General features: G+C 33.7%; 1 protein-coding gene across 2 annotated transcripts in view; it reads left to right on the top strand.

Moving 5' to 3' along the window:
• GEN1 (GEN1 Holliday junction 5' flap endonuclease) overlaps positions 1-7953 on the top strand; it is a 29027-nt gene extending 21074 nt beyond the window's left edge. For both annotated transcript variants that reach the window (XM_058682587.1, XM_058682588.1), the window contains exons 8-14: positions 521-671; positions 974-1010; positions 1102-1182; positions 2575-2705; positions 4055-4116; positions 5488-5628; positions 6412-7953. In XM_058682587.1, the coding sequence (XP_058538570.1) occupies positions 521-671; positions 974-1010; positions 1102-1182; positions 2575-2705; positions 4055-4116; positions 5488-5628; positions 6412-7727 (1919 nt within the window). In that variant the 3' untranslated portion in view covers positions 7728-7953. The remainder of the gene's footprint in view (positions 1-520; positions 672-973; positions 1011-1101; positions 1183-2574; positions 2706-4054; positions 4117-5487; positions 5629-6411) is intronic.
• The last annotated feature ends 5480 nt before the right edge of the window (positions 7954-13433 follow it).

Genomic DNA, 13433 nt, shown 5'->3' on the forward strand with positions numbered 1-13433 from the left:
TTTAATTAAAAGATAAAATCTTTAAAAATAAATGAATAAATGAATAAAAATAGCTGTGAGGTAACTGAATTAACTAGCAGAGGTAATTAACTGTTATATTCTTTTAATATTCTCATTAAACCATTTCATGAATTATTCTATTAAGTAATCTTTTTTAATGCTAATAATTATATCCCATTTTTCTTGCATATAGCTACCAAATAAGCCACAAAGTTTTAATTGTTGATTATTGTAAATGTGTAACTTCTGGTTACAAGTTAACGCTTTCAGATAGAAGAGTAATTTGTAGAAACAAAAATAGTGTCATGTAAGTGTAATAGCTCAGGATCTATTTTGTCTTAAGAATTACTGTAGTGTTCATTATTCTGTTCAACCTAAATGTATTGGAACCTTTCTATATGCTAGGCACTTTGCTAGGCAGTATTCGTTTTTAAAAATTTGGATAAGGGCAAAAAAAAAAAAAGTGTGTAGAAAGTAAATCTAAAAAGCAGTGAAAATCATACTTTGTGTTTCCATAAAGGTTCACCTAAGGATCATGTACGTAATGGCTGCAAACTGTGTAAAACTGATCGATACTGTGAACCACATGATTATGAATATTGCTGTCCTTGTGAGTGGCACCGTGCAGAGCATGATAGACAACTAAGTGCAGTAGAGAACAGCATTAAGAAGTAAGGTTTTTTTTAACTTATTTTTTCTGTGCTTACCTATTCATACACCTCTACTCAAATTACTTCCACATAATCTTCCCCCAGGTCTAGATTAGTAACATTTCACAAAATCCTTTTTTTGATTTGGTTCAAATATTGGGCTATCTCAGAAGATAGTGATTTAATAGTTACTCAAAGAGAAGCTTGAAGACTAGGATATTATCCAAGAACATTTTTCACTAAATGAGCAGAAATTGGATGAGATGAATTTAGAGGCTGAGTTGCCTGATTATATTAACAACATGTATATAATTTATTTTCAGAAAAGCTTGCGGTTGTGAGGGATTCCCTTTCTATGAGGTAATAACTAATAGCTCAAATGTGTGTTTTATTTCAGAAGTTCTTTTAAAAAGTTTGAAATCTGAATTCCTATTTTATTTTCTCTTGCTAGGTTATTCAAGAATTCCTTCTGAACAAGGATAAGTTGGTGAAGGTTATCAGGTACCAAAGACCTGATTTATTATTGTTTCAGGTATCAGAAAATACTTACCTTATAGTATGTAGTGGGATACTAGGAAGATAAGGGATACTCACTTTGGTCTAAGAGATTTAAAACAGCTATTGACTGCCCATGTATTTTTCAGCATTTATTTCTAGTTTTCATTCCTTTGCCACATAGGAACCATACTTTGCAGACCATACCCAGAAAATTTGAGGATTGAATATGTTGTTATAAAAGGTGGTATAGTTTACAAGGTCAATGGAATTTTTTTTTTTTTTTTCAGTATAGTTGATATACAAGGTTACATTAGTTTCAGGTGTACAACTTAGGAATGTGACAAGTTTATACATTATGCTGTGTTCACCAAAGGACATTGGGATTTTTAATCAGTGACATAACTTTAAATTTGGACAGTGTATCACTTACTCTGTGACCCTGGATATGTGTTATCCTCAAAATAGAAATAATATTACTTATTTCATGAAGTCACTGTGAAGATTAAATGAGATTGGGGCACCTGGATGGCTCAGTCAGTTAAGTGTCCAGCTCTTGATTTTGGCTCAGGTCATGATCTCATGGTCGTGATATTGAGCCCCACGTCAGGCTCCACGATGAGCATGGAGCCTGCTTAAGATTCTCTCTCTCTCGGGGTGCCTGGGTGGCTCAGTCGGTTAAGTGTCAGACTTCAGCTCAGGTCATGATCTCATGGTCCTGTCCATGGGTTCAAGCCCTGCATCGGGCTCTGTGCTGATAGCTCAGAGCCTAGAGCAAGCTTCAGATTCTGTGTCTCCCTTTCTTTCTCTGCTACTCCCCTGCTCATACTCTGTCTCTCTCTCTCTCAAAAATAAATAAACGTTGAAAATTTTTTCTTAAAAATTCTCTTTCTCTTGCTCTGCTCTTCTCCCCCACTCATGCTCTCTCTCAAAATTAATAACTAAACATTAAAAAAAAAAGATTAAATGATATTTATAATAGCCCCTAATACAGTGACCAGAGAAACAGAGTGGTTCAGTAAATTGTAACTACTTGTTGCTTATCCCTACCAACCGCAGTAGTAATAATGGCAGCCAACATTTATTGAACATTAAAATTTGCTGTGATATTTAACCCATTACATGTAACTTCACTTAATCTTTGTGATCTCTGAGCTGGGTTATATTTTATGATGGAAATCCTGAGGCTAAAAGAGGTTAAGTAATTTACCCAACATCTCAGAAATATCATACTAGGGTTCAAATTGACAACCCTCACACTTGATCATTGTGCAATGTTGCCTCCTTAGGAAACTCCTTATTCTTTCCATGAATATTCTCATTGATCCTGCTTTAACTAAGATAATTCAATAGGAAAAAAATAATACCACTTAAAAGTGCTGTTTGTCTCCAAGAGATAACAAAATCTTGTTTTGTTTTATATTTACAGAGATTTACTCTTGAAAAAATGGAGTGGCCCAGTCACTATGCATGTGAGAAATTGTTAGTGCTTTTGACCCACTATGACATGACAGAAAGAAAGCTTGGTAGAAGGAATTCTAATCAACTACAGCCAATTCGGTAATATAAAGAATTGAATGAAGAAGTCTGTGTGTTTCCATTTGAGTATCTTATGATCTAAAATAATCTTCTTAATATCTTTAATAGTGGGGTGTGTAGCTCTCCATTATATAAAGTTGGAGTAAAGGTCTAGTAGAAAATATTAAGAGCTTATTCAGGGCTTATAGTCAACCTAACATAGTAAGTTTGTGCCTTCACACACTTTTCTACTCAAACAAGTAGTGATACCAGATTATTAAAAGAAATAAACATAAAGTGATATAGCCAAGCTTAACCATATAGAACTATTTCAATGGACCAGAAAGGGAACAAAAATGTAAAGTGAATGAGGAACAAAAACTAAGAATTGGTGAAACTCAGTGAAGGGTATGTGAGTGTTCATTGTGTTATTCTTGCAACTTTTCTAAAGGTTTGAAAATTTTCAAGCTGAAAGTTTGGCGGGGGGAGTATCAAAGAAAAAAGATAAACTACAAAGGAATGTCAGTCTGATAACACAAATCTTTCATGACACTAATAGATGCCAGAAGGTGATAGAGTAACATTTCAAAGCTTTGAGTAAAAATAATTGGCAACCTAGACATCATTAATGCATGACTTACTGGTTGGTGAGTAAATCACAGATCCTCATTAAAACCACTGTTAAAGGATGTATCTAAGCAAGAAGAAAAATGAACCTAGAGGGATGATGTGGATAACAAAAAACAGTGGTCAATCAATAAAGAGAAATCAATAAAATGTATTAGCTAATTTAATAAATTGGAAAAATATGTATATAAATAGCTGCATAATGCTTGATGATTAATATATGATGATGATAATAAACTAAAACTTCCAAAGTATACATGTAAACACTGAAGGGTAACCACTAAAACACCAGAAATACGATCTCTGTCTTCAAAATTAATACATAAAATAGGAAAGTAAAATTGTCAAACCAAAAGAATACAGGAAGGAGGAGAGGGGAAGTACCACAGAAAAAGCTTGGTAACAGAAACACAAAATAAGATGTACGAATGAGTCCAGCTAAATCAGTAGTCACAATAAATGTAACTGGATTAAACTTCCCTATTAACAAAAAATAGGCTTTAAAAGAAAGATCATTATTATGGAAAAGAGGAACACTGAATAATAATGAAATCTGATAGGGTAAAACAATTACAAACTCTGTACACTTAACAATAAAATTATCTTTTGAATAGTCGGAGGAATAACTATGTCATAATTCTTTATAGTATTTTTAGAATATTATAAAAATAGAATAAAAATCAATGGAAATTGAATAATCTACAAATTGGAAATTTCCAAATACCTACTGCAGTTGGACCTCATTAGAAGAATTTGTTTTTCAGAATTGTTAAAACCCGAATCAGAAATGGAATTCATTGCTTGGAAATAGAATGGGAAAAGCCTGGTATGTATTCACTTTAGGCAAACTTTGTAACATTTAATCATGTATGTTTAGCAAATATTGTATACATATATAAAACATGTATGTATGTAAAAAATAAAGACATATCACATTCATTGAGGATTGATTTCATAGTTTACCTGTGCTATTTAAATAAGTTTTGATGAATAGTAAATATTAAAAATGTCAAGTAATTTTATTTTAATACCTTAAGTTGACATTTATTTTGTAGTGTTTAAGAATATAATATGGAAGCAGTTTTGATTTCTATTAAGAAAATGCTGCTGTCTTCTCCTTCTTTACTCTGTTTTGTTTTTATGGGGATGTATAGTTGTCAAATTACTCTTATTTTGCTGCAGACAAAAACGCAGTGAACTCTGAGCTACCTCCAAAACTGAAGGCAGGGAAAGCACAGATCATTTAAAATGGAAAGTGATTCCAAATTCATTTCTGTCTGGCTTTGAAGTTAGATTGTGTGACTATATGTGAATAAATGAGGCAGTAGATTTGTCAATGAAAGTTTAAGTTGTAGATGATTTTGAAGAATGAAATTATAAAGAACTAGATAAACTACTCTAAGCAATAACAGGAAAATAGCTGAAGAATTTTGAAGACTGTTTAGGAACAGTTCCACCAACTGTCGTATATTTTCAGGAAAGAAAATAGCATTGACCCAGTTCGGCAGTACATCTCCTCTGTCCAGAATCGAGCATCGTTCTTGTAGGTTCTATTGCTTAAGGGAGAAGATGTAAGCAAGCTGTTTAACTAGGAAATAGTTTAAGTTACCTGTTTCCTCTCTTTGTACTTTAAACTCATCAACTGATATTTTCACTATAGTGTGGCTTCTCATGCAGCCTTGCACTCATGTAGGATAAACATAAGTACCTAACCTACTATTTATATACCTTACTGTAAATTCAACATGCAAGCATTCTCATTTTCATGTATCAGCCACTTGTGAGTCCAGTGAGCCTGAATATGTCCTCAATTCTGTTCTTTTCAGAAGCCACCACTAAAGAAAGTTAATGTTGTGGTTTTAGGAAACTGTCTGTTCCCACTCTTTTTCTGGAAATTTTAACACTCCTACTGAATTCAAACCAACTAACCTTATCTAAACAAAGTTTTCTATTCTGTAAGTACCATCTTTAAAGCAAGAGAATTTAAAGTTCTAATTTTGAAAGGAATCATTTTCCAGGTCTTGCAAGGCAGAAGAAAATCAGTTCTGCACTAGTATCAATAAATTATTAGAATAGAGATATTGTAAAGCAAGATTTGTAATGAATTGTCGATTTGCTCATGATTTACTTACCTAGAAAAATTGAATTTTACAAACCTTCAGTTAAGGCTGTTTTTACTGCATTTTTAATCTTTTAGAACATTATGCTATGGAAGATAAACATGGAGAATTGGTTCTAAAAACAATAGAAGAATTATCGTTGTTTGAAGCAGCTTATCCCGAGATTGTTGCTGTTTACCAAAAACAAAACTTAGAAATGAAAGGGAAGAAACAAAAAAGTAAGTATCACATTTGATAGCTGTTTATACCACACACAAATGTTTAATGTTCTATTTGAATCTATCTTGTCTATATTTTGCTGAAAGTTCTATGAAATCAAGAGCTAGGATTATACTCTTGCTTCTTTGTCTTGAAATACTTCTTTTAAAAAAATTTTTAAAAATGTTTTTAATGTTTATTTATTTTTGAGAGAGAAAGCGTGAGCAGAAGAGGGGAGAGAGAGAGAGACACACACACACACACACACACACACACACACACACACAGAATCTGAAGCAGGTTCCAGGCTCTTAGCTGTCAGCACAGAGCCCAATGCAGGGCTCAAACTCACAGACCATGAGATTATGACCTGAGCCAAAGTTGGATGTTTAACTGACTGAGCCACCCAGGCACCCCTTGACATATTTCGTTTAAAGCCATGAGTAAACCATTCTACTCTGTGACTGCTAAATAAACCAAGTGTTAATAGTAATTGTACTAACCACTTAGCGAGCAACTAGTATGTATAACATCTTTTGGATTATAAATACATTTTCTTTATTTCCAAGAACTTGATGAGAAAAAAATTCAATTATAACATTGTTTCCAAAAGAAAATACTTTATAATATTTTGTTAATAATTATTTTGTTATGATTATAATATAGTTTCTAGGAATACACTGAGACAAAAAAAGGCAAAAATTGCTCATACAGAAAACTTCTGATCTGCGCTCTTTATTTATTTACTCAAGGTAGGGAAAATGAAATCGATTTTAATAATGCTGTATTTTTTTTCTTTTCAGGCTTGAAAATTAAGCATAAAGAAAACAATTGGCCAGAATCAGATAATAAGAATTTCCAGTCACAGATGACTTTAAACCCCACATGTGACATCATTTCTAAGCAGAATTCCAAGTTAAATTTGGAAATTACCCCTCATTGTCCATTATCCCAGAAATCTATTTCTGCATCACTGAATAGCTTGCTTTTACCTGAAGATAACCCTTGTTTGAATACACAAGAGCATTTAATGTTTTCTCCAGGATCTTTGCCTATGCAGCAAATTACAGCTGTCAGTAAGTCTCTAATTCCAGAATCTACTCAACCTAGTACCTCATCCTATAATGTATCGGTGATCGCTGATCTACACTTAAGCACCATTGACTGGGAAGGTACTTCTTTTAGTAATTCTCCAGCTATTCCAAGAAACACTTCCTCTCATGGTTTAAAATCAGAACTTGAAACAGCCATCGCTGAAAATTTTAAAAATATCCCAGAACAATCGTCCTTTGCATCAGAATGGTGCACCACAGACATTAATGGAGTATTGGATAGGGATCTTCAAAAGATTGATGATACTGAAGAACATCTACTTTCTGGCATTACTGATTTACATCTTCAAGATTTGCCTTTAAAGGAACGAATACGTATAAAATCATCGTATCCTCCGGATAATGCACAACCAAATGTCGACCTGAAGACTTTGTCCCTAGTTACCATAAAAGAATCTTGTATTGCTAACAATGGTTCTGATTGTCAATCATATCTTTCAAAGGATCTTCTAGGAAATCATTTGCAAAATGAATCTAGAAAATCTAAAGTTCTAAAAGGAGACTATCTATTTCAAGAAAACTATAAAATGAATACTTCTGTACCTTATTCTGTCAATAACCCAGTAATAGTAAAGACCTCCAGAGTTGGACCATCAAATACTGCTTTAGATTATAATAGAAAAGCTGATGTGCAAACCACTCAGAAAAGTGTAATGAAGAAGAGTGTTTGCCTTGACAGACATTCCTCTGATGAAGAAAGTGTCCCAGTGTTTGGGAAAGCTAAATACACAACTCAAAAAATGAAGCCTCGTTCTCAGAAGCATTATCCAGCCCCGTTCAAGAAAGATGATGCCAACAAGTTGAATAATCCTAAAATACATATTAAAGAAACCGAACAGTGTGCCCAGGCTTATGACACAGCTGGAAAGGAAGACTGTTTCCCAGATGCAGCTAAAGGTTCTCTGGGTTTTCTACAGCGTCCTAAGGACAAAGGTGACTGTGGTACTTGTTTGGGTAGTCCTCTTCCTTTATGTCAAAGATTAAAACTAAGGTTCCAAAACTCTTGAAATGAAATTAAAAATATTTAAATATAACGTATTTTAGTACCATAAACACATAATCTGCATTTGGCATAAAAATGTAATGTGCTTCTGTATGTCATGAGACACTCTTTTCCATTTTTAATTAAAATTGTAATAAAAGATGTTACCTAAAACTTTGGTTTTAAAAGGTGATCCTTGTGAGAAAAACTTCAGATAATGTACATTTCTAAAACATACTTTTCCATTTTTATATCGTTCTTGATTTTTCTTTAGTTAAAGCTTTAAAATGTTAATACAGTACTAGGAAAATGCTTCATCTATTTGCTCACTTTTATTCATTTTGTTCACAAACCTCTAAAGTTTTGTTTTTTTTATTTCAGCTTGTTCCCAAGAGGATAACTCTTTGTAATTGCCTACCCTCTCTCTCAATGTCTTCTGTTGTGCTTTTCCTGAGAGTTGTATTTTCTCTCAATATGAAGATACATTTAGGGTGCTCTTCCAGTTGTGCTAATCTTATTCTTTTCATGAGGGGCAAAAATGGAAAAGGAGGAAGATGCTCAAAATAATTAGGAAAAATCATGGTTATAATGGCTGACTAAACTGAGGAAAGCTACTTCTTACATAACCCCGGGAGTTCGCAGTATGCCAAATGGAAAAAGATCTGCAAGATAGAATGTATAATGAGAAGAGACTTAGAAATTTGCTCATGGGGCGCCTGGGTGGCGCAGTCGGTTAAGCGTCCGACTTCAGCCAGGTCACGATCTCGCGGGGTCCGTGAGTTCGAGCCCCGCGTCAGGCTCTGGGCTGATGGCTCGGAGCCTGGAGCCTGTTTCCGATTCTGTGTCTCCCTCTCTCTCTGCCCCTCCCCCGTTCATGCTCTGTCTCTCTCTCTGTCCCAAAAAAATAAATAAAAAAAAAAAAAAAAAAAAAAAGAAATTTGCTCAGGATCACACAACTAATTAATAATGGTTTGGGAACCAGGTTTCTTTCCTCCAATTTATTGGCTTTTCTGTTTTTTTTTTTTTCTTTCTGTAGCACTTTATTTCCTTTCTTTTTAAAAAATAAAAGTGAATTTGTACAATATTAACTTCAATAACTCTAAATATTAAGTTTTACATAAATTTATTTAGCATTCAAAAACTCTAGAGGTAACCAGGTTGGAAAGCAAAAAGTAAAACTGTTGTTATTTGCAGATGACAAGATCTTGTATCTACAAAATTCTAATGAACCCAGTAAAAACTATTAGAACTAATAAATAAAAGATCAATATGCAAACATCAATTATATTTCTATATACCCACAGTGAATAATACTAATGAAATTAAGTAAATTCTGTTCACAATAGCATCAAAAGGGATAAAATACTTTGGAATTAATTTAACAAAACAAGTGTAAAATTTTTACTCAAAACTACAAAATACTGTTCAAAAAAAAAGAACACCTAATAAATGGAAAGACATCTCTCATGTTCTTAGATCAGACCACTTGATATTAAGATGGCAATATTGCCCAAACTAGTTTCCAGATTCGATGCAATCTCCATCAATTCCAGCTGATTTATTTGCACCAGAGTACAACCTGATTCTAAAATCCATATGGAAATTTAAGGGACACAGAATAGGTGAAACAATTTTTAAAAAAAAGAGAGAACTTGCCCTTCCTGATTCTGATTTCAAACTTACTATAAGGTTTCAGTAATGAAGAATGTGCTGTAATGGCATAAAGGTAGACCTATAGATCAATGGGATGGAATTGAGGGTCCAGACATACACCCTAACATTTACGTTCAATTGATTTTCAACCAGAGTACCAACACAGTTCAATGGGGGAACAGTTTTCTTTGAGAAATTCTACTGGTACTACTGGATATCCATATGCAAAAGGATGAGTTTTGAGCACTACCTCATACCATATTAACTCAAAAATGGATCAAAGACCTGGTTGCAAACTACAAAACTCTTAGAAGAAAACATAGACATACGTCTTTGTGACTTTGGATTAGGTAAAGATTTCTTAGATCTGGCACCAAAAGCTCAGACAACAAAAGTAAATACATCGTACTTCATTAAAACCAACAATTTTTGTGTTTCAGAGGATACCATCAAAATGAAGAAACAACCCATAAAAAAGTAGAAAATATTTTCAAATGATAAATGTGATAGAGGACTTGTAACTGGAAATGTGTCTCAATAGCTCTTACGACTCAAAAAAACAAATGAATAAATATATCTGAATAAACACTTCTCTGAAGATGTACAAATGGCCAGTAAGCACATGGAAAAACTCAAAGTCATTAGTTATCAGAAAAATATAAATCAAAACCACAATGAGATACTACATTACACCTAATAGGATGGCCGGAATCATGAAGACGGATAACAAGTGTTTGTGACGATGTGGAGAAATCGGAACCCTCCTATCCTACTGGTAGGAATGTAAAATGGGGCAGCCATTTTGGAAAAAGTTAGGTGGTTCCTCAAATGGTTAAACATAGTTACCATATGATCCAGCAGAACCACTTCCAAAAATACACCCAAGAGAAATGAAGACCTGTGTCCACACAAAAACCTTTACACATATGTCCATAGCAGCATAATTCATAATAGCCCCAAAGTGGAAACAACCCAAATGTCCATCAGCTGATGAATGGGTAAACAAAATGTGGTATATCAATACAGTGGAATATTGGCAATAAGAAGAAAATGAAGTACTGATACCTGTTACAATATGATAAACCTTGAAAGCATGCTAAATGAGAGGCCAGTTGGAAAAGATGACTTGTATGATTCAATCTATGTACAAAATTCCAAATAGGTAAATAGGTAAATCTATAATCTGTAGAAACAGAAAGTAGACTCATGGTTACCAAAGGCTGTGGGGGATGTGGGAGAGGAGGGGAGGTTGAGGATGGAGAAGGGAAAATGAATGCTAATGGGATGGTTTTTTTGGGAAGTGGGTGGATAAGGAAAATGTTCTAAAGTTGATTGCAGTGATGTTTGCAAAATTCTGAATTTACTAAAACTATTGAATGGTGTGATTTAAATAGATATATTCTGTGGTATGTGAATTATATCACATTAATTATATCACAATAAACAAAAACACATTAAAAACAAAAATGAATTGTACAGCATTATACCTGTCCAAACTCTTTAATATCTAAAATGTTTATACTCTAACCTCCCCATTTATACACTGGCATCATTATATTATAGATTAGAAAACAAGTCCAGAGTAACAAAGAGGTTTTCCTAAGACTGGAGATGAAATTGTGGCTTATTTATCTAGTATTTATTACATTATGCTATGTTTTAAAATTAAATTTGGAATACTTGTGAATTTTTGTGCTTTTTCTGAGGTTGTGATTTTATTTTTTTTGAACATTTCCTTAAATATATATATATATAAAATGCTTTGAATCAAGTTTACCTGTTTTAGAAAAGTGTCCTGTTTGTAGAGCACTCACTATAAAATCCTAGGCAAGTGGAATCCTAAATAAAGGCAATCAGTCCTCTGCTCTCAAGGATCCCACCTAAGCCTAATTCAACAGATTGTGTGTGTGTGTGTGTGTGTGTGTGTGTGTGTGTGTGTGTGTGTGTGTGTTTAAGTTATTTTTTAAGGTAGGAATTTCAATGGTTAATTAAAAAGGTGAAACAGTCCAAAAGTATAGAGTGAAAAAGTCAGTCGGCTTTCTACCCTAATGACCAGACTCTAGTTCTTATATCTAGAGGCAAGCACAGTGTCTAATTTCTTGTAGATCCTTCCGGAGGTGTTCTGTACCAATATATTAATGTATCTTAGAAATTATTCCATATCAATAAATGATGTGTTTTACTCTTTAATGACTCATGTCATTCCATGTGTATTTTTGCCCAGATGCCTAGAGATATGTCAGATGTGAATGTCATGTTTGATTTTAACTATTGGTAAATGTACATTAGTTGAAGCATTTTTGAGTCTCTAAGGCCATCTAAACTATGGAATGTCAAATATGTGAACTAAATCAGCTGAGTGCCTCTTAAACACATTGATTTTGTTGTAAGTTTCCTTTTAAGAATCCTCCAAATATCCTTTAATAGTTTAAAAAATTATAAATGATATGCATTTACTGTACACATGAAAATAGTAAATTTGCTTCGAAGACCAGACATTAGAAAAACTTGACTGTATTTACCAAGAATGGCATTTTTCTGGTAAAATAACCACAGTTTAAAGTTTGAGCTAGCACTCACATATTTTAGTAACCTAAATTTTAAATGCCCATACGATGTACATATTTAATTTTTTTCAAGGAAACTATACTTTTGATTTTAATTGGACCTTATTGCACAGATGTGTGTACAGCTGTCTCTATGTTCTGAGGTTATGGTTGCACAACCCGGGACTACTATTGAGCTGTCAGCGCAGAGCCCGATGCGCGGCTCGAGCTCACGGTCTGCGAGATCATGAACTGAGCCGAAGTTGGATGCTTAATGGAGTGAGCCACCCAGGCGCCCCCTCCCAGGACTAGTATTGAAGGAGATGACGGTGAAATTTTTTTTAATTAATTTATTTGTTGTTTAATTTACATTCAAGTTAGCATATAGTGCAACAATGATTTCAGGAGTAGATTCCTTAATGCCCCTTACCCATTTAGCCCATCCCCTCTCCCACAACCCCTCCAGCAACCCTCCGTTTGTTCTCTATATTTAAGTCGTATATTTTGTCCCCCTCCCTGTTTTTCTATTATTTGCTTCCCTTCCCTTATGTTCATCTGTTTAGTGTCTTAAATTCTTCATATGAGTGAAGTCATATTTGTCTTTCTCGACTAATTTTGCGTAGTATAATACTTCCCAGTTCCATCCACCTAGTTGCAAATGGCAAGAGTTCATTCTTTTTGATTGTTGAGTAACACTATATATATTTTTTTCTGTATATATGTATATAGATAGATATAGATATAGATATAGATATAGATATAGATATAGATATAGATAAAGAAGATGTGGTATATAGGTATATACCATATATGTGGTATATAGGTATAACCACATCTTTATCCATTCATCAATGACGGTGAAATTTTACTTTAGAGTAATTGATTTTGTTTGGAACTGCTCACCTGATCCTACACCCCATGCTAATGATCTTGATTATGTTCTCAGAGATCTAGCTAAGGACTCAATTCCTTTTTCACTTAACTGACTTTTTCCTTTTCTGAAGTATAGTTTATGTACACTAAAATCCACTCATTTTCAGTGCAAAGTCTCATGAGTTTTGGTTAAGTGTATACAGTCGTATAATTTCCACCATAATCAAGCTATAGAAAAGTCTCATCGTCCTCATGTTTCCTTCTTTATGCTCCTTTGTAGTTAACCCTCTCAGATTACCTTGATCCCAGACAACCACTGATACTTTCTTTCACAATGCTTTGCCTTTCTAGAATTTCTATAAATGGGACCATTCAGTATGTAGTCTTTGTGTTTGACTTTTACTTAGCACATGTTTTTAAGACTTATCTATGTTGTGTATATTAATACTCTGTTCCTTTTCTTGCAGAATATGTCATAGTGTTAATATCCTGCCATTTTTTCCTCCATCAGTTGATGAGAAGTAAAGTTGGTTTTTCTACTTTGGTTATTATGAATAATATAACCATGAATATTCAGATACAGGTCTTCAGATGGACATTTAATTTCTCTTTGATAAACATCTAGGGATGTTTGGGGATGTAGGGATCTTTGGTCAGCA

The sequence above is a fragment of the Neofelis nebulosa genome, chromosome 9 (assembly GCF_028018385.1).
Source record: "Neofelis nebulosa isolate mNeoNeb1 chromosome 9, mNeoNeb1.pri, whole genome shotgun sequence".
NCBI lineage: Eukaryota > Metazoa > Chordata > Mammalia > Carnivora > Felidae > Neofelis > Neofelis nebulosa.